The sequence below is a fragment of the Spea bombifrons genome, chromosome 1, assembly GCF_027358695.1.
Source record: "Spea bombifrons isolate aSpeBom1 chromosome 1, aSpeBom1.2.pri, whole genome shotgun sequence".
Classification (NCBI taxonomy): domain Eukaryota; kingdom Metazoa; phylum Chordata; class Amphibia; order Anura; family Pelobatidae; genus Spea; species Spea bombifrons.
In genome coordinates, this window is record NC_071087.1 from 150,621,962 (window position 1) to 150,638,286 (window position 16,325).

A 16,325-nucleotide genomic window follows, 5' to 3' on the forward strand; every position below is an offset into this window, starting at 1 on the left:
TTTAAGGCACAAGTAGACACAAGATGCTTAGGGGACAGTGGGGCAGGTTGGTGGACAGTGCCTGAAAATCGGGACTGCCCCACCTAAATCAGGACGTTGAGAGTTATGAAAAAAGTAGTACGGAATCAAGGGGAAAGTTGAGTGGGGGGACCGTTAAGCATTAAATAGAATTCTATTGTTCCGATAAACTTCCTTATTTGCAGACCTGGAGGCTGTCATTATAGGCAGTCATGTGATATTTTGGGGACTTTCCCTGTTCAAACGCCACTCTGAGTTGATTCTTTATGGCAATGCTAAAGAATTTCTGCGTGTCTAATGAAATCCTTTCCGCCATTTACTTTCATTACTCAGGGTGCCGATGTATGATAAGCATACCTGGGAACTCCCTGGGTTTTACCAGAATTCTCTGGGTCACCTTCCTCTTTCTCTCTAGAGGGAAACGGAGTTTGTTAACGCTCACTCCCAGCCCACTTTTTTTCCGGACATCCATTACTACTCCCTCTAATTTATACCTTTATATCTTATGCTAGCTCTGCCTCCTCATGTCCCCCCACACAAAGACACCCGACAGAAGATGAAGCTCCGAGGTATGATACAAAGGAGTTTTAAAAGAGTTAGAACACATACAATATGCAGCTGTTGGGAAACATATTATGCAAAGAAGTGGAACATTTTTCTCTTAAAAATAACACTATATTTTTGAAAACTCATTTTCAGTGTGATGCTAAGACTTTGTATGGGGGTTCCCATGTATTTCATGCGGTCGGATATAACTGCATTTGAGTGTCACAGGGCTGATTTCTGATGACAGAAAGACTTTAAATTAGGCAAATCCCTTGGTACTCAAAGGTTAAAGATATATAGATAACCTTACTTACAGTGCTGGCAGTTACAGTAATTCAACAATAAAGAACATATTTGTATGATTTTGTAGGATATAATTTTTTTGGAGAAGGAGTAGATGGTGGTAACATCAGTTTTCACATGCGGTGCCAACTAGCCCCAAGCCACTCTTAGAATCATGTAAATAAAAGAGAACAGGATCAGTCCAACATGCCCGCTCTTGCGCATTGTTAATCAGACGGATCATTTAGCTTCCTTAACGTTTAACACGGCTGCTATTAATTTTAGCAGCGGGCAGTTTCGCAACTTATTAATCAACAGCCTGTGAAGGGCAATGGTTATACAGTTCAGAATGATCAGGTCAAAAAAAATATAAACCAAAAGATATATACATAATATGAAATCATTTAAAATAGTGAAATTGCAGAAGCTAATACAGAAGACTCTGCTTGACATGATTCCAGGGTAGCAGTGTCCCATAAAAATATTATTTAATTTGTTTATCGCTATAAATTCAGCAGGGTATCTGGCTTTTTGACTTCTAGGCAAGGCACTTTGGCTAGCTAGGTCACACCGTATCACTGTATAGCAATGTCACTTACATTAAACCCACCTACGGCTGGCACAAACCCTAATAAGATTGGCTTCTTCTCCAAGCTCCCGTAGGTGGAGAGAAGAAGCTCTGGGGAGGCATTCCTCTAAAGTTCCAAAGCATAAATACAACACAGAAAACCGTAACATAAGTTTACTAAAAGGCCATTTTTTACTTCTATAAATTCAGTCAATGCGAATAACCCAGCTACAGGAAAAAAACAACTGGCCTTTCACATTGAGTAGGAAAGAGTGCCTACTGATGTCAGCAGCAAGGGTCTACAGAATCAAGCCACCACGGTAGTAACTACTAGTACATCCCACAGTAAGCTCTCTACTTAAGATAAGCCCGATTTTGCCACCTCTTATCACAGTCTATACATCAAATTCTAGTATTAAACATTTTCTGTCATTTATACTGCATTGTTAATCCAGTGAGACATTTTTTTTTTTTCATATCACAACTCGGCTTTTCACCGCTGAGACTTGGCCAATCCGATACGACATGTAGGCTTTCATGATTTTTATTCTGCACTCACCCATTAACCAATCTGAATACTAATAAAAGATGATAAAAAAAGAGATTTAGAGAAAATAAGTGATCAGCAAAACTCAATATATAGCATGGATTTCCACATTATGACAAAAAGAAAAGAAAACATTCCTCCCTTGATATCTGCTGATTAAAAATTCTCCTCACACCAGCACACAGGCATCTCAATTAATCATCGCAGTCTTGCTTTAACAACACAACCTGGATATATCCTGAAATTCTGCACCGTTGGGGGGCCTTTGAGAAACAAAATTGGAGAATATCATGGTAGATTGATCTAACTATAGATTAATGTACTTAATACATCAAAATGTCCAGAGTGTAGTCCAGTCCTACTGCAAGAGATAATCCTATTTTAAGAGATAACACTTATTGAAAGGAATGTCACAATATAAGATGTGGCATATCTCTGTATCACAAAGGGCTCTCCTTTAGAAAAAACTATTTTGTATATTTCTGAAGCCTAAAACACCATAAGCAGAATAAGCTGAATGTCAAGTTTACATGCTCTGTCAAGTTTAGATTTAGATCTTGGGATCTAAGTCATAGTGTCTGGTTCCCACACAGGGACACAATCACAATAGTGGAGTCCAGCTGCATGAAAGTGAAATTGGTCAAAGAGATGGGGCCAGTAGCACAATACAGAAGGACAACCTGAAGCCTACACAGACTGTCCAGATGGCAACGGCAGGCAGCAAAGATTAATAGTTAAGTAAACAGGTAAGAAGTCAGATACTATATAACAGGCCACAGCAAAGGCTCAACAGGCAAAGTATCACTGAGCAAGGAATACAGGCTAGAACCAGGTTTAAATAGCCCACGAAACAGGTAACAGGTGATCAGCACTCAGTGTCCACAGGTGAAAATACCCTAAGTGCAGATAAAAAATAGCAGAGCAGGTAGTTAACTGCAATACAATGGTTCAGAAACACAGATTGACAAGGGGAAGGAAGAAAGGGAACCTGCGTGTAGCTTTGAGGTCCTGTGCCAGGCTTTACCTGACAAGCCATCTGTAGACTTTGCATGCGGGTTGGAGTATAAACCTGACACATAGGCTGGAACTGGGCTCAAACTGACCCAGGTGAATCATTACCCCTTAACCCCTTAAGCCAGCAGTATTAAAATGGTAATATGTAAGGGATACAACATGAAAAATATGTGTGTAGGGTATTCCTGTTATCAAGAGATATTGCCAATTTTTTTTTTATTTTAGTATACTTTTAGTATTATTTTTAGCTTCGGTTCTTCTGATCATTACGAGCTGTCACACGAAACGAATCAATCCGGTCCGAGTACACTGTTTCTTCCTACCAATGTCCCCGGGTGCCCAGTTGCAGTCCTTATTTTACTGGGACGGTAAGTCAGCCTTCGTTGGTTCATGCGACCGAAGGTACTGGCCATTACGCTTATTCTTCGCCATCTCCGAAGTCTCGGACTTGTGTTCTGTTGCTGATCATTTCGTTCTGTCCCTCGGTCGTACGACAACGAATCGGTCCGGCCAAGTACACGAATTACGTTTTTTCTTACCGACTCAGTTTGGTGCCCAGTTGCAGTCCTGGGAGCCTTGTTGTTGGTTTTTGACTGAGAAACCGAAAGCCAGTCTTCTTTTGCCCTTCCCCAGGGAGCCGTTGTCGTCAGTCATGTTTATCAGATATGTTAGGTTATTACGTACCAGGATTGGCCTTAACCCGCTCGCATAATCAGGGCAGCCTCAGCAGCGTCTAAGAATAAGTTCCAGCCCAGGTGATTAAAAGCTAGGCAGATGGAACTCCTCGTGTTTCCTTCTTTATATCTCACAACCACTCGGGAATGCGTAATGCCTTCACGTCACTCTCTTAATAAGCTTGGTCATTCATATTGTCATGTTATGGTGCGACTAACTTTGTCTTCTTCTTTTTGCCCTCTATAAGCCTACCTGGTACGTCGGTCATGGCACACCTCAGACCGAATGGACCCTCTCTGGGTCTTTGGTTCTCCGTTCCACTAATCCTATTCGTTTGCCCCTCACACAAATGTGAAGGCTGATGTATATTAGCCTGTAGTTGTGGGAGGGGCTATGGTTATTTAACCAACGCCTCTCCCTTCCACAGCTACGTTACAGCTCCTAACGTTGCCCTCCCTTGCCCCCCCTATTAATTTCCTTCCTTTTATTTCCTCTTTTCTTCTCTATCCTTTCTTTCATTTCTATTTACGCGGTGGCCCTCTATAGGCCTACCTGGTACGTCGGTCATGGCACACCTCAGACCGAATGGACCCTCTCTGGGTCTTTGGTTCTCCGTTCCACTAATCCTATTCGTTTGCCCCTCACACAAATATTATCATTTATGTGTGTGTGTTTCTGTGGTTCCAAGTTTCTCTTTTTATGTTTTGTTAGTAGTACTGTATAAAACATGAATATGTTATACTGTGCTAAACAAAAAAGGGTCTTGCTTCGCTTTAAGGCTGTTTTCACTTTACAACTTGTCACTCCACTCCTGGTTATATTTTAACTGTATGTATGTACGTGTTAATGTCAAATAAGAAAAGAAGTGTTGTCCAACTGATTTCACAAAGCAAATGTAATACATAATAAAAAGCTCAGAAGTGCTTTACAAGTTATACTGCAGCACAGCTAAAGTAAATTGCCATTTAAATACTCTGCAGTCATATCTGTTGGGTAGGATAATGCATTTCTGGAGCTGACTATGAAAAGGGAGAACCAGAGACTATCAGAAATTCTGGATATGTAAAAACAGCAATGTTATAAATGAAGACACAATGTGGTCCTAGAAACGATGCATAATCACGACACTCCGAGACATGCAATGCCAATGACATTTCGATCTGGGTTCCAAAGTTAGCAAAGAATAATTTAGCCAAAATGGTCCATTTATTACATTAACTAGAAACCAAGACACAAGACAAGCAGTCAAGCATTTGACATAAGGGTTGTGAAAGGTGCCCTCCACACAACAGAATAATCTAACTGTCCCTATGGTCACCAATTGTTAACCTCTCGCCTGCTACAACTTATATCCGAGCTCACAAACTGCAGTGATTCCTGCATCTAGTATTCCATATCCTAGCATACGGGCAATGGCATATTTACCTTTGCACTGCCCAAGGAATAACCTAGGGCAGGCCCTCCAGCCTCCCCTCTGCTACACCATCCATACTGTTGAGCACTGGGATATGACATCATAACCCAGCACTTCACCTTTTTAAGGATGTCTGGCCTGGAAATCACAACACAAGTTCTCTATAGCTTTAGTGGGCCAGTTGGGGAAATCATCTACCTTTTAACCAGCCCAGTTTTCACCAAACCAGGCCATTGGCTCCCTATTATGCGACAGAGGGGCTTCCGTCCCCTTAGACCTGTCCCCCTATGCCTAGTTGTCCTAGTTATGATTTTTTTTTGTTATACTGTGCTATACTTTGAAAGCTATTTGGGCTTCCAATACATATCACATCATTAGACTTAGTTCAATAACAGATCAAGCAGCTTTCATCTACTAAATCCCGTGTTTTTTGGTAATGAGCACAGTTATACTGAAAAATACGGATTTCAGTTCATTAGAACACTGTTTATATAGCAAAACGTCCAGCAGAAGCCAAAGAGTTAGCCTAAACAAGATATTTGCAAAAAGCTGAAGGGGATGGAAGTGGCAGAAAGTGAGTAACTAAAATATATTTACCTACAGATCTCTGAATTTGTCTAGCACAATGTATAGATCATTTTTGGTCTAGTTTATTTGGAATTTTCTTTCTATAACACGGGTATTCCATACGATAATGGCAGGAGCTTTTGTGCTATTTTGCTGTATGCTTGCTTTACCGTAATTCTCTTTTTCATGTTTAGTTTACCCATGTATATTACATATTGTTTATTTAAGGACAGAAAGGGCTTCCATGTGATAGCATTTTTATATGTATGGACCATCATTTAGTATGAAAAATAGAGAAAACACATTTTTTCCTTTCTTTTTTTATCACAATTCTTTTATATTTATTGTCTGTTTTTTTATATATATTTTTCCCTTCCTCCCTCCCTCCCTCTTTTCCTTTTCTTTCCCTTCTCGTTGCATAATATGCAAGAGGCTTGGAGCACTTTTGGTTAATCATGTAGAACAACACGTACCAGCTTGAAACACTTTGATTGTTTTGTAAACCAAGCAGGCTTTGTTTAGGGGAAGTATAAAGAAGAAACTGAAAGTAAAAATGTAATAATGGATGTCTCTTGTAGAATAAAAATTCAAATGTACTATTCTAAAATTCACTTAAATAATATATCACCAACACATCCACAAATTGTTCACGTCATTAACTACCGAAACAGGCTCCAAGACGCACAGCATAGCCCTAGCATTTGATACTATACAACATATGATTGGCTTAATTGGAACTTTTAACATATGTAAATTCAGTTTGTTTACTGTGCTTCTTGATTGCCAATGTAATTTTTGGTGTAATCGGGTATATTTGAGAAAGGTGTTGAGTGTTTATGAGTTAGCAGTAGAGTTGAGTTTTCAAGGCAAAATTGCATGCGTTGGACAAAATTGAACAACTCGTAAATTCCTCAATTTCAACTCATTGGCCACTTCGCAAAATAATGGACATTACTACACCGGCTTGCAGGAACTCATGTGAGCACCAAGATGATTCAAGTTATAATGGAGGTATCGCACCTTAAAGGTTAAAGACAAACAATAAGTAGTGCTAACTCGGTTATGACGTTTATGTTTAAATGTTAGTACGTTAGTATGCAACAAGACAACCAAAGAGTTACTCAACATGGCTCAGCAATGTTTGAATCTAAACATACAAAGTACATTTAAAATAAAAAGAGGAGTATAACACGAGGTACGACATTCATAGATTCATAGATAAAATATATGGCTGTAAATATAATTGAATGTTAGTACTGCAAAAATGTGTAATATGTTAAAATCTCCATCCTGTATGTAACAAGTTGACATATGCACCCAGACCCCCTGAAAAAAATCCAGGGAGGCTTAAGGTCAAAGTATGATATTGGATGTTGATGTACTTTATCATGTTTATACTCTGAAAACTCAATAAAATCTTGTAAAAAAAAAAAAAAAAAAACACTTCAAAGTCTTGACACCATAACTGCTAAATAATAAATGTATAATTCATCTGGTGTATATAGTATATAGTGTGTGTATAATGTATTCCTTCAGGGGGAGAGGGAAGGCTCAGAAGCTGTGCCACAATAATGAACATAGATGTGATGAGAAAGTGTTTCTGTACATCTCTTTCTCAGTGAATCTATCAATGCTGGACTCTCGGTGACATTTTACAAATGTCCACCGGGAGGCCATGTCCACGGATAAGTGGACAAAGAAAGAAGACACAAGGAGCAGTGGATGATGAAAGAAGACAGAAGAACAAAATGGAAGAGAAAAAGTGGAGCTGCACAACAAGGAGACAGGGACACAGAAGCGATCAAAAGAGAAGACAGGGAGACAGTCAGAGAGAGCATGACAGAGAGTGAATGAGAGAATGTGAATGGGAGTATGAAAGAGAGTGAGACAGCGTGAGTGAAAGAACCAGAAACATTTACACACATGCACAACTCTAATATATTATACTTTTATTGTTTTCTTTTACATCTCATAGCTATAGTTTTGTGTTATAGCAGTATAAACCTTTACAACAGGATATATTTTTTATCATTACATTTTCTAGCAGTGTAGCATCCACCATGTATAAGACCATATCATTTTGAATGATATGACCAGCCTCGAGTACATTCAAACTTTATGCATTGACTGCAGAGCTAATAACATAAAACTAAGACTAAAAGGAAGTATAGCCATACTGTACTAAGACATGTGGGTAAAGCATTGCATAAATATCTCACACTAAAGGTTTAGATTACATTAATTGCATTATTTAAGGGGTAAATGTATTAATTCAATCCAGTTATGAAACCAAAGCATGCACATTTTCTGTTTTTTTACCATGATCCATTTGTGTATATTGCATTGGAATCCTGAAATCATATCAATCAAGAGATTTAGCATATGAGCCCATGGTGCTACATTATTCATATCTACGGTGTCCCTTAGTAAAGCTACTGTGACAAATACCTTTAGGGCAAAGTAGAAGTTTAAAATACGATGCAGAAGCAAGATAGCAGCTCGTATGTGAAGTGCAAGTATCACAGGCAATTTTTATAACAATATTTAAAGGGACACTCCAGCCATTATATCCACTTTAATTAATATGATAACTGAGTGGACCCTTTGCAAATGCAAATTCTGTAGAATCCCCCATAAGCATTTGCCCCTTTCCCCGCCTCCAACTAATTGCCAGGCAGGAGATATATTTGGCTGAGCAAAGTCAGCTTAGGGTCAGTAAGCATTCGATGGAGTCTAACAAGGTGTTCCCCATGTATGGAAAATGCTCCCATTGATATAAATGGTGCAAATAGTGTGGTCAGACCATAGAGGAGGCATTCTCCTGCAGCTGCAGACTTGCCATAATGTGCATTTTTGGGGTAGAATGCATATTCAAGTAATTACAAAATACGCTACGGCTTCCTAAAACTTTAAACTGCCCCTTTAAGTGAAAAGAAAATAACCGTTAATATGTAGTATGTAGGTGTAAAAATTACCATCTGTGATATTTTGAACAGTTTCACTTTAAAATGCTCTGAATATTAAATCCGATGTAGAAGTTTCAACAGGAGTGCTAGAAACGCTGTGTACCTTGGTATTAAATTATCTTGTGACATGTCTTCAGCGTAGGCTCAGGTTACACTGTGCAACCAGTTGAGACAGGAAGCACTTAAAACAATACTTGCATCCATAACTCTAAATATTGGTTAAAAATCTACTTTTTGGCTTGTATATGTATGTTATTTATAGACACAATAATCTAGTGATTTATATATAATATACGTTTAAAGGGGCAATAACACCTAAGGGTTTTTTTCACTGAAATGATTGGGACTTTTAGTTGCCAGAAATGTATATTTTAAGTATATTTTACATCATAGATATTACCATACCAGGATAGATGTTATATAGAAAAGGACAGAGATGTCAACAAAGTAGAAGGGGTTGCCTTTTATGTTAAAACATTGCTTGAAGGATAACTTTTACAGATCTCTGCTCAGGGGATAGCATAGCAAATGAATGGTGAGGGTCTTCTGAGTGACCTGACGTGCAAGTCGTGATCAGGGTCGGCCTAAGATGTTCAGGAGCCCTTTGTGGGACACCCTGCTGGTGCCCTGTCCCCCGTCATCACCCCCAGAGTCACTTTGTCCTCTCATTTACTGTGCTACACATCTCTTTTCCTCCCTCGTGTAGTTCAGGTAAAGATCAAATAAACATCACATGAACACAGCATTGCAAGTATAAATCAACTGAGTAAGACATATAAACCTTGTATCTGCAGGTATAGAGTAAATAAATAACACATGAATCATAGCATTGCATGAATAGAGCAACTAAATAACAAACAAACCCATCCTTGCAGGTATAGATCAACTGAAAATCACAAGTAAACTCAGCACTGAATGTATAGATCAATTGAATAATGCATGGAAACCTTAAATGGCAGGCATAGACCATAGGTCTCACATCCTAAAGGACAGCCCTGAAATCTAGATTACACACGTAGGACCCACCTCAGCACACAGATTTCATCCACAGGACTTGCCCCAGCACCCAGATTGTATATATAGACCTGCCCAGGAACCAGATGCCATCCCTTTTCAGCATGTATGTACAATATTTTCCCCCAACAGCTGCTCTGTGACATTTTTGCCCCTAAACAACCTGCATGTGCCATCTTTTGCCCCACCTACACATCCACATCTATGTTATCTCACATTTATATATATATACTTATTCACACATATTCATTCATATATACTCATTCAGCAACTCATTCACAGATATTCATTCACACATACTGATTCACACATACTCATTCATTCACACATACACAAGAGTAATATGGCACTGGGTGCATAGGTGAAACTGGCTCCCTGGTCTACCTAATAACGCCTTGTGGGTAAAGCTGTGAGCTAGTTCTCCTTTGCCTATGCTGAAACTACTTGTAGGCCTCTTTACAGGAACATTTATGTGCACAAGAATTAGCAAACCCTATGCTATAAAGAATGCCAAGGGCGAAACACTATTTGAGTCTTTAATAGTCATGCCCTCGTTTCACTATTCTTTCATGCGGGGATGCTGTATAGGTTTCATGTGAAGTATGCACATTATCTACATATTATAAGCGTAGCATTGCATAGAATAACTGAAGGTATGTTTGGAGTTCAGGAAGGATTCATTTTAAAAAGCCCTGATCTAGCCAGCAGATCAGTAGTTTGACGTCACATTCTGTTTGGTAAAGTAATCTTCCTTAGCAGTATATAGTATTATTTAGCAACAGCTACAGAACATATTTGCACTAACCAAACATATTAAGAGGAATTTACACAGAAAATAAAATGGGCATTATGGACCTTCAAAGCATTTCTTCTTTCATCAGTGTTCAGTGTTAAAGTGGTTATGTAAGTCAAATATAGAATTATTAATGTACAGAATTTTGTCAGAAATCCTATAAATCTAATTTATTGCTAAATGTCTTTCTTTCTCTCTCCTAACGAAAATGGATGTAGACGAATCGGTCCTAGAAAATATGGGCTTTTTGATACCTTTTATTGGACCAACATAGAAAAGAGTCACATGACCAACATCAGAATTTAAAGGGACCACATAGCTATCATGCGCAGTAAAGTACAAATGATGGCTAGTGTGTCCCTTTAACAAATGTATATTTCACATTGTAGCTGTAGGCTAGTACTGCAATTATTCTCAAATGTTTCATTACTTGTATGTGAAACAAAACAAGAAACAATCTTGTTTTGTTTCAATGTTACATTAAGTGAAACATAAGTAATGCATTTTCCAAAGGTGATTTTTTTTTTTGAAAGACAGCATGAAAACCCAATTAGTAACCCGTGCATTGTTTTTAAAGGTTTTTAAAAAATCTGTATACGTCATCTAAACTATATCAGCTTATGCTGCATTTACCAAAGTTTTTTTGAACTAATAGATGTATTGTTGTATATAAAATTCTCTTCTCATCCTTATACTGTATATATATATATATATATATATATATATATATATATATATATAGGTATTATAATATCCAACATGATATCCAAAGTTATTCTGTCCATTTTAACCCATGCAGACACCACCATAGCATCACCTTATACAGCAGAACCCTACAGCCAGCTATTAATTTCCAAAAACATTGTGAATGTTACATGATAACTGTGAATGTAACGTATATAGGACTATTAATCATAGACAGTATTGGAACTGAGTGAAATGCATTACACAACAATCAGCCAATACATACGGTTACCATATGCATAGCAAAATGCCATTCAAACCATGGGATGAATGGTGGGAGCAAACAAAAAGTACAAATAAAAAAATATATATATAATATACTGTATATATATCTGTATATATATATATATATATATATATATATACACAATATACTGGAAAAATGTATGTACGGTATATGTGTGTTTTAAGAGTCATGTACTGTACTGCAATCATAGCATAGCTCTATTACCCTATGGCAGATGTTTCTATTATTATCATTACATTATTATTATATATTTTATATATCATATTATTTTTATATATTATATATTTTATTATTATATATTTTATTATATATTTTATTGATTGATGTATATGTTCAGGTAAAATAGGTGGAGTTTGTATTCACAAACAGGTATTGCTTCCTCCTCCCTGACCCTTTACATACATTGTTTGCTTTCGAAATGTAACCAGAGAAGTGCTGCTGTCATGGCAACCCAGACCTAGAGCATTACACAGAGCAACTGGTGTCACAGGAAGTACCTTTTGGAGCCGCCTAGGTAGGTGAATGTGAAGGTGGAATCCGAGTATCTGAAATCTGGAAGAGAGAAGACAAGTACAGAGCGGTGATGTATTGGCGGGCGCAGCTCCCCCCCTCCCCGGTGACGGTGCTCCCGGTACCCCCCATCCGCCCCCACCCGGTGATGACGTAAGCAGCAGGTTATGGACACTAGAGATGCAGGAAACCCCCTGTTTCAACAAGTGCGAGGATACTATGGCAACTGGAGGAATTCATCTGTCAGTGAATGCAACTGCACAGCACCCCAGCAAGCTTAGTACATATGCATCTAGCACCGTGAGGGCCGATCTAACCCTCTGAGGCAGCAACGCATAAGCAGATACCACCATGATGGCATCTGGAGAGAAAAACATATATAGGGTGGGCAGGGGGGGAGATGTATGGATTATGCACAGCTGTCGGGGACATGTAAGTGCATTTTTGCAGCAGCCCTGTATACACCAAGTACACTGTCAGCAGCTGTCAATGTATGGCCTCACTACAGCCAGGTACATTGGAAGCTGAGGTGGAGAGTGTGTGGCCCTTAAAGCCAAGTGTATGTCCAGCTGTCACCATAAAATCCAAGTACATGCTCTTATTGAAGCCGGCATATTGTCAGCTGATCTGTAAAATACACAATGCAAATCCCCATTTACAGCTGATGTGACACACAACGTGCCCCTCATCACAGCCAAGTATACTGTCAGCAGATGCTTCTGTGATCAGCCACAGGATCAGAGATGGCCATCACTTCACCCCCAGCCTCCACGCAGCTGCCAGAGACCCGAATGACCCCATCATCCTGGGCTAACTCACCTGAAAACAGGCAGTCCCTCTCCGCCTTGCACTTTTGGATGACGATGTCTATATCCTTCTGAATCCTCTCTTGCCGTGAACACATCCCCATGAAATAAATCCCTGGGAAAGCAGCCTTATCCCCCCCAACACCTCACTTCAGGATTCGATGGAATAAAAATAGCTCCCCAGGTTCCGTTCGGGCAGCAGAGGCTGATCCGAGACGTCGCTGCTGCCGAAGGAGGACGAAGCTTCTGCTGCTGCTGCTGCTGTCTTTAGATTGCAATTTCCTACCCTGACAATAGACTGAGTTGATGAAAACCTCCCCCGCAGGCAAACGCTTGTCAGGAGCAGAGAAAAAAGAGAGAGAATAATAACAATAATCAGCGGCTCACAGTAAGAGGGCGAGAGAGAGAGCTCTAGACACACGGAAGGAGAGGTAGAGAGGCAGCACCAGGCAGCAGAGAGAGGAGGAGGAGGAGAGCTGACGCTGGAACTGCAGCTCCTGGACGTACAGCCGCAGACACTGGAGCTCTCCCCACAACACACATTCACTCACACATACATACAACACACATTCACACACATAAATACACCACACATTCACACACATACAAACAACACACATTCACACACATACAACACACATTCACACACATACAACACACATTCACATACATACAACACACATTCACACACATACATACAACACACATTCACACACATACATACACACATTCACACACATACAACACACATTCACACACACATACATACAACACACATTCACACACATACATACACACATTCACACACATACAAACAACACACATTCACACACATACATACAACACACATTCACGCACATACATACAACACACATACACACACACATACATACAACACACATTCACACACATACACATACATACACACATTCACACACATACATACAACACACATTCACACACACACATACATACAACACACATTCACACACATACAACACACATTCATACACATACATGCAACACATTCACACACATACATACAACACACATTCACACACATACATACAACACACATTCACGCACATACATACACACATAAAACATACACAAACATAACCACACACGTACTACACAGATACACATACAACACAGACACACGCATACATACAAACACACACATACATACGCACACACACGTACAACACATACATACACGCACACATATAACACAGACACACACCTATACAACACACACATAGACACGCATATACAACACACATACATACACACACCTATACAACACACACATACAATATACACATACACTGACATACACACCCATACACGCACACACCAACACATACTTACCCACAGCGTCCCTGTGAGTCACATCGACAGAGAGAGAGACAGGCAGAGAGCAGTGGTATTAGTGGGAATATGGAGTGTAGGCACACCGACTCACTGACACAGAAGAAGCCAGTTTTGCAAATGTATTTGCACACACCGAAATAATACTGTTATTCTGGGAACATTCTACAGAGCTTGGCCCTATAAGGATGCTGATAACAAGAACTCTTGGAATACTGGATTGTCAGGCTGTAACGTGTGTTTCTGCAACTTGTAATGTGGAACATTGCATTTGCATTGGTGCAACAATTTCCTTGCAAGCCTCTTTGTTTATGCATCATGTTTTGCTGCATCTTGAAATGTGCCAGTTTTCCACAAACTGGGCTGTTAATATGATAAACAACTTCCATATGCCTGCTTATAAGTAAAGTAATATATCATCATGGTGAGGAATACTCTTGGTTTGAATCAGAGTCTTCTGGTGAAGGGCTGCTTCCCTGCTCCCTCCTGAAACTACTTCCTCAGAAGAGGGAGAGAACCCAGTAGCCTGTCCTGAGAACCTTGCAGGTATTTTAACCATTAGTGCTAGCTTGTGGCCTTGAACCCTTAGGTGACCCTCTGAACCACATGAATGCCTTTGAAGTTGCAATGTGCATAATCTGCCACTCAACTGCATTCTGTGTTCCGGCAAGTGAAATCATTATTTTTTAACATTTCTGCAGTGCTTGTGTTTTGCTGTAATTTTCTTCTCTCTTATTTACTGAACCCACACATATATTTTATAACCCACACGTTTCTTTACAAACCATTATTTTGATCATATCATCTATCACTTGTTCTCACTTTTATTTGGAAAATCTCTTACTCATCTACAAAAGCTAATGAAACACATGCTAAATAAATTCTACTATTTGTCCTGTGTTTAGAAATACCCAATGCTTCACATTATTTTGCTTTTTTTTGTAAGTGATAGGGCAATAGTACAAGTAGCATATTGCTTTCTCAAAACCTTTTTTTATTAAAACTGGCCATTCTGTGACCATGTGCTATTTGGGACATATTTGAAGCCGGTCAGTATATCAGGGTATTTCAGATGATAGTATTTTAATTAGTTCTATGCACTAATTCTACTACCAGCTTTTGTCAAACTTTGTGATAGTATTTTTGTGTTTTTTTCACACACATTGTGCTTCAGGTATGAATAAACACCTCCTATATGGTGAGGAGATGATGTCACCGCAAGAGCCATCCTATTGCCCTCAGATCATGTGTGGGTAAAATGACGGCGATTGTGGTGACGTCCTCTTCCTCGATTGAAGGATCGGGAGGTGCCAAGGTAACGCCCTCTGAGGCTGAGGACACATGGGGGTAGGTTTAAGTTTGGGAGGAAGGCACTGATGGATTCCTGGGGAAACTCCAGTCTGCCTGCCCAGTCCCCTCTTATATCTAAGTCGCATTGGGTGACTGGAAAACCCCATCTGATCTGCCCTAAGCAGACTCCCATGGACTAGCCGGCTATGGGGGCTCTAGATGGCCGGAAACCCTTCATGCACCTGACCGAGACCTAGCTGCAAATCCAATAAATTGTTCAGCATCTAGGAACCGTGGCGATGCCCACCGACAATTGGAACTGCATCGCTATGGACACCTGTTGTCCCACCATGTCGCTCTTTTGGGGTTACACTATGCTCATGGTGGGCCACACTCAAAGGGGGTTATGGAGAGGGAGTTCATTTGGGAACCCTGATTTTATTATCCATCTTTAGGACCGGGGTTTACCCAGCTGCGACTATGGAACTCGGGCCTGGCTACCGCACGGACTATTCCCGGGTACGTTTCTAATGCTGTCGCTCAAGGTCCCGACGTGGGCAACGGGCAACACATTTTGTTCACAAAATAAAAATACAAACAAATGTACAGGGAACAATATTCGGGCCAAAAACAAATCAAAAAATTTGTCAGAATGGTTTTTGGCCCATTTGCACATCTAATGCATAGGTTTCAATTTGGAATTTTGACATCTGGTCATCTTGCCTCCATGGGTTATTTGAGACATCATTGAAGCCGGTTAATTTAATTTACCCCATAAAATCATATATTTTTGAAAACTAGACACCCCAGGGAATTTCAAATGCTGGTATTTTAACTCTTTCCATGCCAGCAGTTTTGGGATGATCCAGAGCCAATTTTAGGACTGTAAAATAATATTTAATATTTATTTTTATTTTGTATTATTTTTTTAATTTATTTATTTTTTAGCCCCA

The 16,325-nt window shown here is 39.5% G+C and overlaps 1 protein-coding gene across 1 annotated transcript in view; it reads right to left on the reverse strand.

Annotated features, from left to right (window-relative positions):
- Positions 1 to 12,909, reverse strand: part of PARP8 (poly(ADP-ribose) polymerase family member 8) — a 91,507-nt gene extending 78,598 nt beyond the window's left edge. The window contains exons 1-2 of the mRNA XM_053448074.1: positions 12,725 to 12,909; positions 11,893 to 11,947 (exon numbers count right to left, since the gene is read on the reverse strand). Coding sequence (XP_053304049.1) covers positions 11,893 to 11,947; positions 12,725 to 12,815 — 146 coding nt within the window. The 5' untranslated portion in view covers positions 12,816 to 12,909. The remainder of the gene's footprint in view (positions 1 to 11,892; positions 11,948 to 12,724) is intronic.
- Positions 12,910 to 16,325: the final 3,416 nt, after the last annotated feature.